Here is a 13,658-nt window from a genome sequence, read left to right on the forward strand (position 1 = left end):
CTGCAGCGACATGTGGGTGATGACTGGGGTCTGGTTAACGTAATGATACACAACTGGTTGGGCTATGTCACTAAAACACTGGCCGCATCGTTCTCCTGACTATATCCAATCACTTGCATGTCCTTTGTGGGTCTCTTTGTCCTCATCACTTGTGCAACAGGTGTTAAGATCAGCACCAAGACAAATATACCAGAAATCAGTCACTTAAAAAGAATAATTTAGACAAAACTCAAAGCTGTAAATTTTTATTTTCATAAAAATACCAAGTAAAATTGAACAAGTTCTACAACAAAGGTTCCGTTTTTGTCTTCTGCTTCTGTGACATCACAAATTACCTCATTGTGATGTCACTGATGACATCACTCAGACAACCAGAGTTTGAAGGTTCGATCGTAGGAGCTGGTGGCAATCAGTTTCCCATCCGGTGACACGTCGATGCCCATTACCTGAAAACCAGTGTGACATGTTGACATCTAAAACAATCAGCAGCAAAGTGTAAACTGACCAATCCCAGAACAGCATTTGTACCTTCCCCTCGTGTCCAGCAAGTGTCTTTAGTGGCATCCAACCCGGGTGACTCCAAACCTTCGCCGTGTTGTCATATGCACCAGTTAACAGGAAGTGACCATCAATGGCTATAAACAAGCAGGAAGTGAGCTCAGAGACACAAACATTATGTTTGAACTGAAACCATATTCAATTTAAAACTAAACCAAATAAATAGATAAAAAATAAAAAAGTGTTTTCCATTAAAAATAAAGGTGTGTATTTTTTTTACGTTGGAAGCGGACAGCAGACAACAGGTTCTGATGGGCGGGGATAGTGTACAAACACTTCCTATTTCTCAGCTCCCAAACCTTGCAGGTGTTATCACCACTTCCTGTTGCCAGGTGATATCTGAAAGAACAGACAGGGAAGATAAATTTAAAAACTCGCTCTGACTGGCTGTGTGTAGAGCACACTCCTTTCTGATTAGCTGACCCGTTGGGGGAGAAGTGCAGACTGTAGATCTCCTTCAGGTGTCCCTCAAGGAAAACGACGCAGCGCCCTGTCCGTAGGTCCCACACCCTGCCAAATGCATCCAGCCCTCTGATTGGACAACAGTCAAAGTCAGAGGCAGATGATTGGTCCACAAGAAAACGGCAGGTCCACAGAGAATGAGTATTTAATTTTTTTTACTTTATTTAAATCAGATTACTTGAATGAATACTGTAGTACTACAGTCAAACACTACAACATGTGCAGGGTATCATAGCTACAGAGTACAGTGTGTAGTATAGACAGTATTGTGATATAATAATCATGATAATACATTTTCAAACAGTTTCATCTTTACTACAACATGTAGTACACAGATCAGTAAAGTGAGTACTTTACCCAGTAGCAGCCAGGGATCCGTCAGGGTGGAAGTTCAGGTCGTGGACTCCTTTACTGTGACCTTCCTGATGCAGGATTTCCTCCTGAACCTCCAGGTCCCACAGACGCCATGAGTTATCGTAACTACACAGAAACAATAGTGGATATAAATAATGTGCTATTGTAACAACACACAGGTACAATACTACATATAATTACTCAGTGTGTATTAGTACACAGAACGTTTACCAGGTAGTTCCCAGGAATCTTCCTGAAGGATGCCAGTTGACCCGAGAAACCCGCTCACTGTGGCCTTCAATGTCGGCCACTGGCTCGTCGCTATTGCAACCAGGACAAAGATGGGGGGGTGGTCAGTTCCTCTGGTCAATATTTCCTCACCTCCTTCACTTCTTATTTCTATATCATCTTCTCTGTCTCCTTCCTTAAGTCTTTCCTTTAGTCCTCTACTCATACCTCCATCCCTCCTTTCTTGTCATCTCAATCCCATCTCCTTACCTTCTTCTATCCTTTACTTCCTTATCTGAAAGTTGAGGCATGGCAGCTGGACTTCCTTATTACTCATCAAGTAGCTTCTTCAGTCTGAAGATAGTTGTAGTTTGTGTCTCTAGCCAGCTATTTTCAGACTGAAAAACCTTCTTGATGAGTAGTGAAACGTTTCAACTGAACAAGAAGGAAGTCCAGTTACCATGACTAAACTTCCAGATAACTTCACCTGGACGACTGAGAATCTTCACCGACATATTTACTATCATTCACCACTCTCCCTTCACGCATGCTTTTTTCCTTCCCTCCTTGTGTTCTATCCTCACTATTTCCCTCCCTCCTTGCCTCCTTGTCTCCTACCTCTCCAGGTTCCACAGCTTCACTGACCCGTCAGCAGCACACGAGGCCAAGCTGACATCTGATTGGTCAATAGACAGTCCTGCTTGTGGGCGGAAGACAACCGCGCCCACGTTGGTGTTGTGTCCTGTTCAGCCAGTCAGAGAGAGTAGAACAGACAGGGGGCGGAGTCTCAGTTACTCCCATTTGCTTCTGTGTACGCAATGTACTGCATATGACGTATCAACCGTTACCCGTTACCCCCCTCCGAAAAGCCTCTATTTTACAAAATCAAAAACATCTCATATACAAAACTGTAAAACGCTTGTTATAAAATAAATTGTCTCACCTCGGAGTGTGCGAATCAGACTGCAATCAGGGATGGACCACAGCTTACACAGACCACTCCTGTGGGGTTGGGGAAGTGTTAGCATTAGCTTAATCACTACATCAACATGTGCAATTGTTATCGTTAACAGTAACCAAAAAGATTGCATTTGCTTAAGCTGATGCTAACAGTGCTAATGCTATAGTGGCGTTAACTGGTTACCAGGAGGCAGTGGCCAACATTTTTGAGTCAGGGCTGAAGTGGCAGAAGCTGATTGGTCGATCATCTCCAATCTGACTGCAGAAGTTGTTCAGATTCTGGAGAAGAAGAGTTGGGTTTTTACTAATATGAACAATTAAAATGTTTTCTGTTACTAGTGTTTAATTAATAAAAGATAAAAAAAACTAAGTGAACTATATACTCTTATATAATATATTATTATTAAATTTATTTTTTAAATTACTCAACTGTTTTTTATTAAAATAAAATAAATCTCACCCTCAGGCTCTTGTGCAGCTCTTGTTGCCGAATCGCCCTTGTTGCCTCAGGAACATCCTTCTGAGCACGTGCAGCCTCCAGACGCCTCATCGCCCTAATGGACCAATCACAGCAAGAGCTTTTGAGTCACAGCCAATCAAATTTGAGCTCAGTTTCTGACAATGTTGCAGTCGTCTCAGGCTGCGTTCGTCTGTAGACTTGCGTTGAGAAACACTATCAAGTCCTTATACCTCTACCTACTCTGTAGTAGAGACCGAAGAACTGCAAATGTCTTGTGTGTTCATGTGCAGAATGAATAGAAGTCCATCTACTAATCTGTGAAAGAACGTCAGTGATTGGTCAGTGTGTTGATGACTCACCGTGGCAGAGAGTATTTAGCCAACCAGAGCCGGGCGTCCTTCAGGGAAGCAGAGCCTTCATGGTACCACGTCTGCTGGCACTGCGATTGGTCAGGAAGAAAGTTTCATTTTCACTGTTTTTTTTTTTTTTTTTTTTAAATATTGCCTTTACTTTATTAATTGAACTCTTTCATTTCAACTTTATAAAGATTTCAGGTAAACTGTCCACTTATTTCAGTGTGTGTATTTCTGTATAGTTCTGTGTATCCTGACCTCATCCTGTGACCTCTTGGCTCTCTCTTCGTCTTTCCTGGACTTCTTCAAAGCATCAGGTCCGACCACAGACAGGACGCTTCGCAGTCTGAACACAGACAGAAAAACGTATTATGAAACAGCTGCAAAAAAGAGCATGAGTCACTTTTTAAAATTCTAAATATTTGTTGCTGCTCTGTTATGGAGAAGAACTATCAATATAGTAGTATAATAGTATCAATACTTGACATTGTTGCTCCTCTGAAAAAGAAACTAGTGAGTCAGAGGAACTTAACTCCATGGTACAATTCACAAATCTGTAGCTTAAAGCAGAAATCACGTAAGTTGGAAAGGAGGTGGCGTTCCACTAATTTAGATGAATCTTGCCTAGCCTGGAAAGATAGTTTAATAATATATTTTTAAAAAGCCCTCCGTAAAGCTAGAACCTCATATTACTCCTCATTAATAGAGGTAAATAAGAACAACCCTAGGTTTCTTTTCAGCACTGTAGCCAGGCTGACAAAGAGTCATAGCTCGGTTAAGCCTAGTATTCCCTCAACTCTCAGCAGCAATGATTTTATGAATTTCTTTACAAATAAAATCATAACTATTAGAGAAAAAATTGATCAGATCCTCCGTGCATACAGCATGGACTGTACAACAACTCTAGATTCATCTGCAAGACCACGCTCGTACTGCTTCCTCCCCGTAGATCAGGGGTGTCCAATCCTGGTCCTCGAGGGCCACTATCCTGCTGGTTTTCCAACTATCTCTGCCTTACCCACTGCTGATTACCTGGATCAGGTGTGTTCAGCCAATCAGAAGCTCTAAGTGCAAGGCTGGTTGCAAAACAAGCTGGACGGTGGCCCTTGAGGACCGGGATTGGACACCCCTGCCGTAGATCATTCTGAATTAATTTCTCTAAACTATCAACATATCACTTAGATCCCATCCCGACTAGACTCCTCAAGGATGTCTTACCTTTGATCAGCACGTCCATATTAGATCAGATCAATCTGTCTTTACAAATAGGCTACGTACCACAGGCTTTTAAGGTTGCTGTAGTCAAGCCCCTATTCAAAAAGCCTACTCTGGACTCAGGGGTCTTAGCGAATTATAGACCAATATCCAATCTGCCCTTTATCTCTAAAATCCTTGAAAAGATAGTTTCTAAGCAATTGTATGACCACCTGCGCAGTAATAACTTGTATGAAGATTTCTAGTCAGGATTTAGAGTACATCATAGCACAGAAACAGCACTGGTAAAGGTTACTAATGATCTTCTATTAGCATCAGACAGTGGACTACTCTCTATACTCGTCATGTTAGATCTTAGTGCTGCATTCGACACTATAGATCACAACATTTTATTACACAGACTGGAACATGTCATTGGAATCAAAGGAACAGCACTAGAGTGGTTTAAATCGTATCTATCACATAGATTCCATTTTGTACACGTTAATGATGAGACTTCCATGCACAGAAAAGTCAGCTATGGAGTTGCACAGGGATCTGTGCTTGGACCGATTCTTTTCACTTTATATATGTCTCCTTCAGGCAATATTATTAGGAAACACTCTATAAATTTCCATTGTTATGCAGATGATACTCAGCTATATTTATCTATGAAACCAGGAGAAACTAATCAGTTCAATCAAAAACTTCAAGCATGCTTAAAAGACATAAAGGCCTGGATGTCCTCCAATTTCCTTCTCCTAAATCCAGACAAGACAGAGGTTATACTTTTCGGGCCCCAAAAACCTCAGAGACACTATGTCTAATCACATTCTCACCATTGATGACTTACTACTGGCCTCAAGTAATACTGTAAGAAATCTCAGAGTTATCTTTGACCAGGATATCTCCTTCACTTCATACATCAAAGATATCTCTAGAACTGCCTTTTTTCACCTGAAAAACATTGTTAGAATTAGGAGCATCCTGTCCCAAAGTGATGCTGAAAAAGTAGTCCACACATTTGTTACTTCCAGACTGGACTATTGCAATTCCTTATTAATAGGATGTCCCAATAACTCATTAAAAAGCCTCCAGTTTTAGCAAGAGAGATCATATTTCTCCCACGTTAGCTTCTCTCCATTGGCTCCCTGTTAAATCCAGAATTGAATTTAAAATTCTTCTCCTCACTTATAAATCCCTTAATAATCAGGCTCCATCTTATCTTAAAGACCTCATAGTTCCATATCTTTCAAGCAGAACTCTCCGTTCTCAGACTGCAGGTTTACTTGTGGTTCCTAGAGTTTCTAAATGTTGAATGGGAGGCAGAGCCTTTAGCTATCAAGCCCCTCTCCTGTGGAACCAGCTCCCAGTTCGGGTTCGGGAGGCAGACACCCTCTCTACATTTAAGACTAGACTTAAAACTTTCCTTTTTTTATAAAGCTTATAGATAGAGATGGATCAGGTGACTCTGAACCATCTCTTAGTTCTGCTGATATAGGTTAGTCTGCTGGGGGACCTCTACTGATAAACTGAGCTCCTCTCCTCTCTCCTTTCTCCTGTATCAATGCAAATGCCACCATTGCATGTCATTAACTTTGTGTCTTCTCTCTCCTGTAGTTGTGTTTCCTCCTCTCTGTACTTTTCTGCAGGTATCCTCGGCCTGGAGCTGTACATCTCCAGAATCCAGTTCACCTGCCCAATGTTCTTGCTGCTTGTTTTTGTTTTTGTTCCTGCTGTACTTTTCTCTTCTCTTTCCACTCACCCCAACCGGTCGAGGCAGATGGCCACCCACTATGAGCCTGGTTCTGCTAGAGGTTTCTTTCTCTAAAGGGAGTTTTTCCTCTCCACTGTTGCCTAAAGCTTGCTCAAATGGGGTTGTTGGGTTTTCTCTATAATCTTTTGTATAAATATTTTCTGTAAGGTCTTAAACCTTAAACACTGTAAAGTGCCTTGAGATAACTTCTGTTGTAAATTGGCGCTATACAAATAAAACTGAATTGAATTGAATTGAACTGAACTACCTTATTACCACAAGGCCCTGCTGCCGTCTGACTTCTCTGTCTCCATCGCTTCCAGCAAATTCAAGTAACCTGGATAAACTCAGACTGATCTGCTGAATTGATCATCTTAGGCACCTATCAATTCTGTTCTGTGTGGGAGTTTAGCAACAGGCAATCAGGATCATCCAGACTCCAGCCGAAGTAGATTCACTTTACTGCCGGACACAAATGAATTTTCAAAACAACAGAGGAAAAGATGATCCCTCGGCCTCAGCTTCCGATTATTTACTGTGTGGGTTATGTTATGTTAACATGTTACGTGACGTAACTTACGGCTCAGTAAAAAGAACTATCGTAAACATGTTTGTGTCTTATGGTGGCGGAAACAACCGTCCAGTCAGGGCATGCAAAATGAAAAAACAACAGAACTGAAGCTTCACCAGTCCAGCGATCTGTCGTCAACACAGTTTAAGTTGTATGTTGTGGTTTTAACTTGTGAGTTTAAAAAAAGCACAACCATCAAATAAAGTTTCAATTCAAATAGAAACAGATTCCCCCCCACCTTTCCCGGCGGTCAGCTGGCCCCTCTCCAAACAATGTGATTGGCTCCCCAAGCGCCCGGAGACCGGCCTTCACCTCAGCATCATCAGTGGAGACTGTGATCTGCCGTGCTCGCCGCCGCCGCTCGAACTCCGCAAGAGCCTCCTGCTGCCGCTCACTGACTCGCTCTTCCATCTCCAGAGTCTCTCCTGCACAGCACCATGGGAAACTGAGTCTCACTTAGACTGCTCACACCTTTCCACATCCCTGAGATCTTTACCGAAGTTGACCTACCTGAGGAGATGTTGATGTTTCCTGCCTCTATCCCGACCTTCACCGCATCACTTCCTGTCGCCATGCCGCTCGCCAACTCCGAGCTCAGACGTTCCCGCTCTTTCTCCTCCAGGCTCCCATAGAAAACCCGACTCTTTTTTACGGCTGGAGCCGCATCCTCCTCGTCTGACATTTTTCTTCTTCTACTGCTGCTGCTGCTAGGAAAACTACAGTGACAGAAAATCAAGAGAATAAGAAAGAAGAAATAAAACAACGACAGCAGTCCAACATCAGCAAAAGTTAAAGCATCCTGATGACTGGACAGTTGAATGTGACACATCTCAATTATTATAATTATTAAGTGACAAAACTGCAAACGAAAACAAACACCACCGACCAGCTGCACCTCAGTCTCTGCAGAGAAGCTACAGAACAAGACAGATCATGTGGTTTAACATCCTTGAGCCAGACTGAGATACTGAGCTGTGTAGAGCTCCAGAGGAACTTTAAACATGCACAGGTACTGAACATGCTACATTCAAATCAACTTACAACCACTGGTGGTTAGTTGGTTGTCACTGGTTTGATGATGACTGAACTGATGTCATGGACTTTTTGAATTGAGATCATACATGTCTAAATTATTGTTTTGCATAAATGTCACCATGTCTTATGTTAAACATCTCACTTCTTTTAAACATTACTGACCATTACTGTAGTGGAAATCCCCAGAACCATATCTCTGTGGAGCCCAGACAGTAAATTTTGTTTCTACTCTCTTTCAGGGTCACAACCTCTCACTTTTATGCAGGGGTATATACTTAACGTTTCTTGCACACTCACTATCACACTGCTGTGACACTCTGCATGACTGTTGGTCTTTCTTGGCAATGAACTAAACTTATAAAAGACAGACCTGTGGTTGGGTTTTTGTTTCATCTCTCGACTTCTGTCGGAAACTGTATCACCTGTATAAATATCATATTAGATTTATTTCCTGTATTTTTGAGCCTTCACTGAACATGATCACATTCATAAATGAGCATTTATAGTAGGACTGTTTGGACTTACTCCGCGTTTTTGGTAATTTAAACAAGAAACGTTGATGTAAATGTTTCTGTTTTATAATTTATTTGCTTTTAATACTGATTACTATTTTAAAACAGTAATAGGAATTATTGACTTTACGTATTCGAACTGACCCATTAAGTGCCGATTGTACAACTTTCATTGCAGTAATGAAAGTAAATATGTTAATATTTTATTATTAAAGGTCATTGTAAGTAGGAGCTTTAAAAAATGTTTGATTAATTTAACCCAACCAGTTATTAATTAACTGAAAACTTGAAACTTAACGAATTACTCTTTAAATGCTCGATTTCCCAACGTAGTTTGGTGCAGACTGGAAACAGACAAAACGCGGTGTTAGCATTAGCATGAGCATGTAAACGCTGACTTTTGGAGCTTCACACATACGTCAACCACACCTGAGCAGGTAAAATAGCAGCCGAGAAACAGTTATTTTGTTCAACTCTACACTTTTTCAATTTTTTGAAGTTATTTTTTGCAAACTTACCAGTAAAGATAGAAGAAGCTGCGGCGTCTCAGAGCGCCGTGACCCGGAAATACACAAGTCGTCACTACCTGGGTCAAAGGTTGTTCTTTGGGTGGAGAGAGCGGCAGCAAACAGACGCAGGAGGAGCGAAACGCCGGGAAATACTGCACCAGCTCAGTTGTCCGGTAGGTTTACACATGTTTATCTCACCTGGTCAAACTATTCAAATTGTGCTGTTGAGTTTTGGCATAAACGACTGTCTGTTTCCGGTTTAATTAGACGTTAGCTGGTCAGCGTAGCTTCCGTTTACTGTTGTCGGTGTCGTGCCAAAAAGTGACCACCGAACTGATCACCGTCCGCGGGAGCGCGCACAGTTTATTAAAGACTACAGCTGATTATTTGGGTATCAAACCGTCATAAAGTGTAAAAACTGTACATTTAACATCCCCATACTAACAGCGATGGGATGTCTTTATAAAACTTGAAGGTCTGAGGACATTTGAACTAAATAACCACAGTAACAGTCAGAGGAACCCGCTGTCATGTAAAATACTTGAAATTAGTCCTCGGTCCAAACTTTGTTGTGTTTAAACCTGTTGGTCATGAATCCAGAACTCATGACACGTTACTGTGTCTTTATGTTTTTTGCAGGTGCCCTATGTCTAAATGTCTTCATGTGTCTGATTCTGTCTCTACTGATGTGGACTACATGTGAACTGAGAAGGTTCTAATGAGTCAGGGACTTTTCCTGCTCTGTGCTCTGCAGGATAAACCATCTGGTCCATTGGACCACTTTCTGCACCTCTCTAAGACCAGTTTAACCATAAACATGCGTTTTTTTAAATCAACTTGTTAACGTTAATAAAACAGTTTATCTAACAACAAGTGCTCAAGAATTCAGTTGGTAAAGGAAAATAACATTAACATTGCATTTGATTAAAAAAGAAGCAGCGCTAATCTCACCACTGCCTGATAAAAAGGAACATTAAAGACATTTCTCTAAAGCTCTATGTCAGTTACGCTTCAGCATCAGGCTCCTAGTCTGAGGTTCCTGCGTAAAGTGAATGTTTGTAAATGATGAAGCTCAGCTATAAGATGAAAATGCTCCAAACAAAATGTACAGGGCTACGAGATAACGCTTTAGTATCAGTTAAATGTATTAATTATGAAACAGGAACATGATAACCACCCATCTACCACAGTAGAAGAACAGATTCAAATCTACTTAGTTAGTGGTAACGTTTTCACCCTCCATGCGGGAGACCGGGGTTTGAATCCTGGTGGTGGCCAACCTCCAGAAGGAGTCCTACCTCTAGTAGAGGTCCTACCCGTGTACCCTTGTCTCTTTGGATGAAAGCGTCTGATAAATGACCAAATGTTTATGTTGATACACATTTTAAAAACCCACAGATACAGTGCCTATAAAAAGCATTCACTCCCTTGGATGTTTCATCCTTTTATTGACATAAATCAATCATGGTCAAAAAAAGTTGGCGACTTTGAGAAAGAAAATGTGAAACATACCTCATTAATGTCAAAGTGAAAAGAGGTTTCTACAAAGTAAAAATATGTAAGGTTAAAAAGCAGTGTTTAAATTAATATTCACCCCCTTCAGGTCAGTATTTAGTAGATGCACCTGGGCAACGGTTGTTGTATGTGCAGTCTCTCCTATCTCAGCTGCTGAAGCTTGTAACTCCCTCAGAGTAGTCATCGGTGTGTTAGTGGCCTCTCTCAATAGTGTTCTTCTTGCACAGACACTGAGTTTTTGTGGACGACCTGTTCTAGGCAGATTTAGGCCATATTCCTATCATTACTTGATGGATTTCACTGAACACCATGAGATGTTCAGCCTTGCCTTGAAGATTTTTTTGTATCCATCCCGACTTGTGCTTTTCAGTGACCTGTTCTCCGAGTTGCTGGGAGTGTTCTTTTGTCTTCATGGTGTAATAGTAGCCAGGAATACTGATTAATCAGGGAATGTCTAGTCACACCTTCCAAACACAAGTTTCTTTATGCTGCAATCACTTGAGACACATTCACTGCACTCAGCTGATCCCCATTTCACTAATTGTGGGACTACTATCACCAAATATCTGGACCTCTGTTTGATGAGGTCAGTCATTTTAAAGGGGGTGAATATTAATGCAAACACTGATTTCACCTTATATATTTTTATTTAAATGACATTACTTTGAGGAAACCTGTTTCCACTTTGACATTGAGTTATTTTTCTGAAATTGTTTTTGTCCAAGTCTCAAACTTTTCTTGAAGGTTTTCCCGTGTTTGGACTCGACCTTAATCTAGGAATCGTTTCTCGATCGAGTAAAAAAAGTGACTAAAATAACTCGCCAGGTTTAGTGTTTTCTGCAGGTTATTTCACATGTTGATGATTTTCTGGTTGAAAATGTGTGTTTGTGTCTGTGTCCGTGCGACAGCTGCTGCCAGTGAACATGTTGAGGAGGAAACCGACACGTCTGGAGCTGAAGATTGACGACACCGAAGAGTTTGAAAGTGTCAAGAAGGAGCTTGAGGTTTACATTATTACTCGATTACATTATTATATTTTGGATGTCAGTATCAGTACTGTACAGTACGCTAATCAGCCAGTAGCAGTACACAGGTACTGTCAGTATCAGGACTGAACATAACTGTTGTTTTTCAAAGGCTCGAAAGCGTCAGCGAGAGGAGGCGGAGTCAGGAGGCCGAGCAGGCGGGACTTCTGTTGTCAGTGTCGACGTCACAGGGGGTGCGGCCTCAGCGTCCTCATCCACCACAACAAGGGCGGAGCTCATCAACGAGCGAATCGGCTACAAGCCCCACCCCAAACCGTCAACGCTGCCGACCTTATTTGGAAGTTTACAGTTTTAATAAAACAAATTAAAGACAATGAATAAAACTGAATTTGTTTATCATTTGTCTTGTCTGCTGGACGTAAACTCTGAGCTGCGTAAACCACTAGTTCCATCAGGTTAAATGGTTTCATTTCATGTCTTCAGTGAATAAATTAAAACATTGTTTAGTTAATGTTCTTTTGTTTCCCCATTAGTTGCTCAACATGCAGCAGCAGATGAAATGCCTTAGTTGGGCTAGTGTTGGAATTATAGAACTTAACTGCACAATGATTTATCTTATTCCAACTTCAATAGTTTCTTTGGTTGTGTAAAGCTGCTTTGTGACAATGTCAATTGTAAAAAGCGCTCTACAAATGAATTAAATTATTCCCAAAACTGCTTTTCTGCTGCATTTGTAGAAAAACAAGATCCTTGGTAGTTTGTTCATTTGAATCGTTTCTATCAGATCCACAATTCCCCAACTCTCTGGGTAAAATTTGCTCTGATATTTTATTGCTTTATTACCGTATTTTCCGCACTATAAGGCGCACCTTCAATGAATTGCCTATTTTAAAACTTTTTTCATATATAAGGAGTGCCGCATTATAAGGCGCATAGAATAGACGCTACAGTAGAGGCTGGCGTTAGTTATGCAACATTAGATGGAGCTGCGCTAAAGGGAATGTCAACAAAACAGTCAGAGTGTCAGGAGTTAGTAGGACCAATAATAAGGCCGAAGCAATCTACTCATTTCAGTGCGTTTATTGCTGCACACAAACAAAACTACAGCGCAAGCATCAGCTGAGCAGTCTTTTCTTTAGAAAAACACAAAAGGAGCCAATATTAATACCTGGTGAAATCAAAGTCCTTGAAACATAGATAATCCAAACCTGTACCTCCAATAGGAAATTCAAAATAATCCAACAGATAATCCAACGAAAAACACTGGTATTCAACAAAACACAAACCGGGAAAAAGTATCACAGTCCATACTCCATCCATGAACACCATTCCGCCCAGAAACGGGACCTTCAAAATAAGAGGTCAGCCTGAAAGGTAGTCGGCGGATCCTCGCACAGAGAGGTCGGTCAGACTTTATTAATAGATTGCCATCATGCCTTTCAGTTCAAGTGATAAATGAATAACAATAAGTTGTGACAAAGGCAGCTAAAAGTATTATAGTATTGTTCTTAAAATTTATCAGAGTGAGAGTTGTGTATTTTAGTTGATCTTTGTTAAGATAATTAGTTGCAGAGTGAGCGCTCTTTCCACTCTCTGTTCAATAGTACAGCTTTGATGTATTTTCTCCGTCGGTAAATTAAGCTAGTTTAGTTTCCACAGTAAAACAAACTGGTTCATGTCTATGCTGAGTGTGCTTTATACGTTTGTGCCTTGGAAAGCATTTGTCTTTGTAAGTATTAACATGTTTACTGTCATTAGAAGTATGTTAGTTGTTAACCTGTTACATGTGATAAATTACGTGTGCTTCATTCAAGTCAAGCTAGCGTGTGCGAGTGTAACATACCAAATGTGTAACGATGTGTATTATTTGTTAATTTAGTTTCTTTCAGTTACATAAACAAAAGACAGGAGTTTGTCCTCCAAGTGTGGCCATCTCGCTTTGTTCGCTCGGAAACTGTTTAGTCTTCTTTTCTTGCCCATCTTGTTGCTGCCTCCACTTCCGCACCATTGATTCGTTAATGTTGAACCATTCCCGTGTTCTACTGCGTGTCTGACTCAATATTGATCCATATAGAAGGCGCACTGTCGGCTTTTGAGAAAATTGAAGGCTTTTAGGTGCGCCTTATAGTGCGGAAAATACTGTATTTGTCCCATACTAAATGGTATTTCTCCCAAATATTTGGAAGAGGCTCATGATGAACAATC

At 40.9% G+C, this 13,658-nt stretch overlaps 2 protein-coding genes across 3 annotated transcripts; one reads left to right on the plus strand and one right to left on the minus strand.

Moving 5' to 3' along the window:
* Positions 1-229: 229 nt before the first annotated feature.
* prpf4 (PRP4 pre-mRNA processing factor 4 homolog (yeast)) lies at positions 230-9,092 on the minus strand. Its single transcript, XM_026354757.1, has 15 exons — positions 8,962-9,092; positions 7,407-7,612; positions 7,135-7,321; positions 3,634-3,721; positions 3,382-3,461; positions 3,023-3,116; positions 2,747-2,841; positions 2,546-2,604; positions 2,221-2,344; positions 1,606-1,695; positions 1,378-1,500; positions 982-1,089; positions 779-897; positions 529-635; positions 230-446 (listed from the first exon to the last, which is right to left on the minus strand). The coding sequence occupies exons 2-15, from the start codon at positions 7,576-7,578 to the stop codon at positions 360-362; spliced, it is 1,533 nt and encodes a 510-aa protein (XP_026210542.1). The 5' UTR covers positions 7,579-7,612; positions 8,962-9,092; the 3' UTR covers positions 230-359.
* On the plus strand, positions 9,040-11,836 carry cdc26 (cell division cycle 26 homolog). 2 transcript variants are annotated; one of them, XM_026354759.1, is made up of 4 exons: positions 9,047-9,125; positions 9,592-9,664; positions 11,376-11,471; positions 11,605-11,836. In XM_026354759.1, exons 3-4 carry the CDS (start codon positions 11,391-11,393, stop codon positions 11,806-11,808), a joined length of 285 nt encoding a protein of 94 aa, XP_026210544.1. In that variant the 5' UTR covers positions 9,047-9,125; positions 9,592-9,664; positions 11,376-11,390; the 3' UTR covers positions 11,809-11,836. The 2 variants fall into 2 exon arrangements, with proteins under 2 accessions (XP_026210543.1, XP_026210544.1); XM_026354758.1 differs by lacking the exon at positions 9,592-9,664 and having other exon boundaries at positions 9,040-9,125.
* Positions 11,837-13,658: the final 1,822 nt, after the last annotated feature.

This window comes from Anabas testudineus, chromosome 12 (genome assembly GCF_900324465.2).
Source record: "Anabas testudineus chromosome 12, fAnaTes1.2, whole genome shotgun sequence".
In the NCBI taxonomy this organism is placed as follows: Eukaryota; Metazoa; Chordata; class Actinopteri; order Anabantiformes; family Anabantidae; genus Anabas; species Anabas testudineus.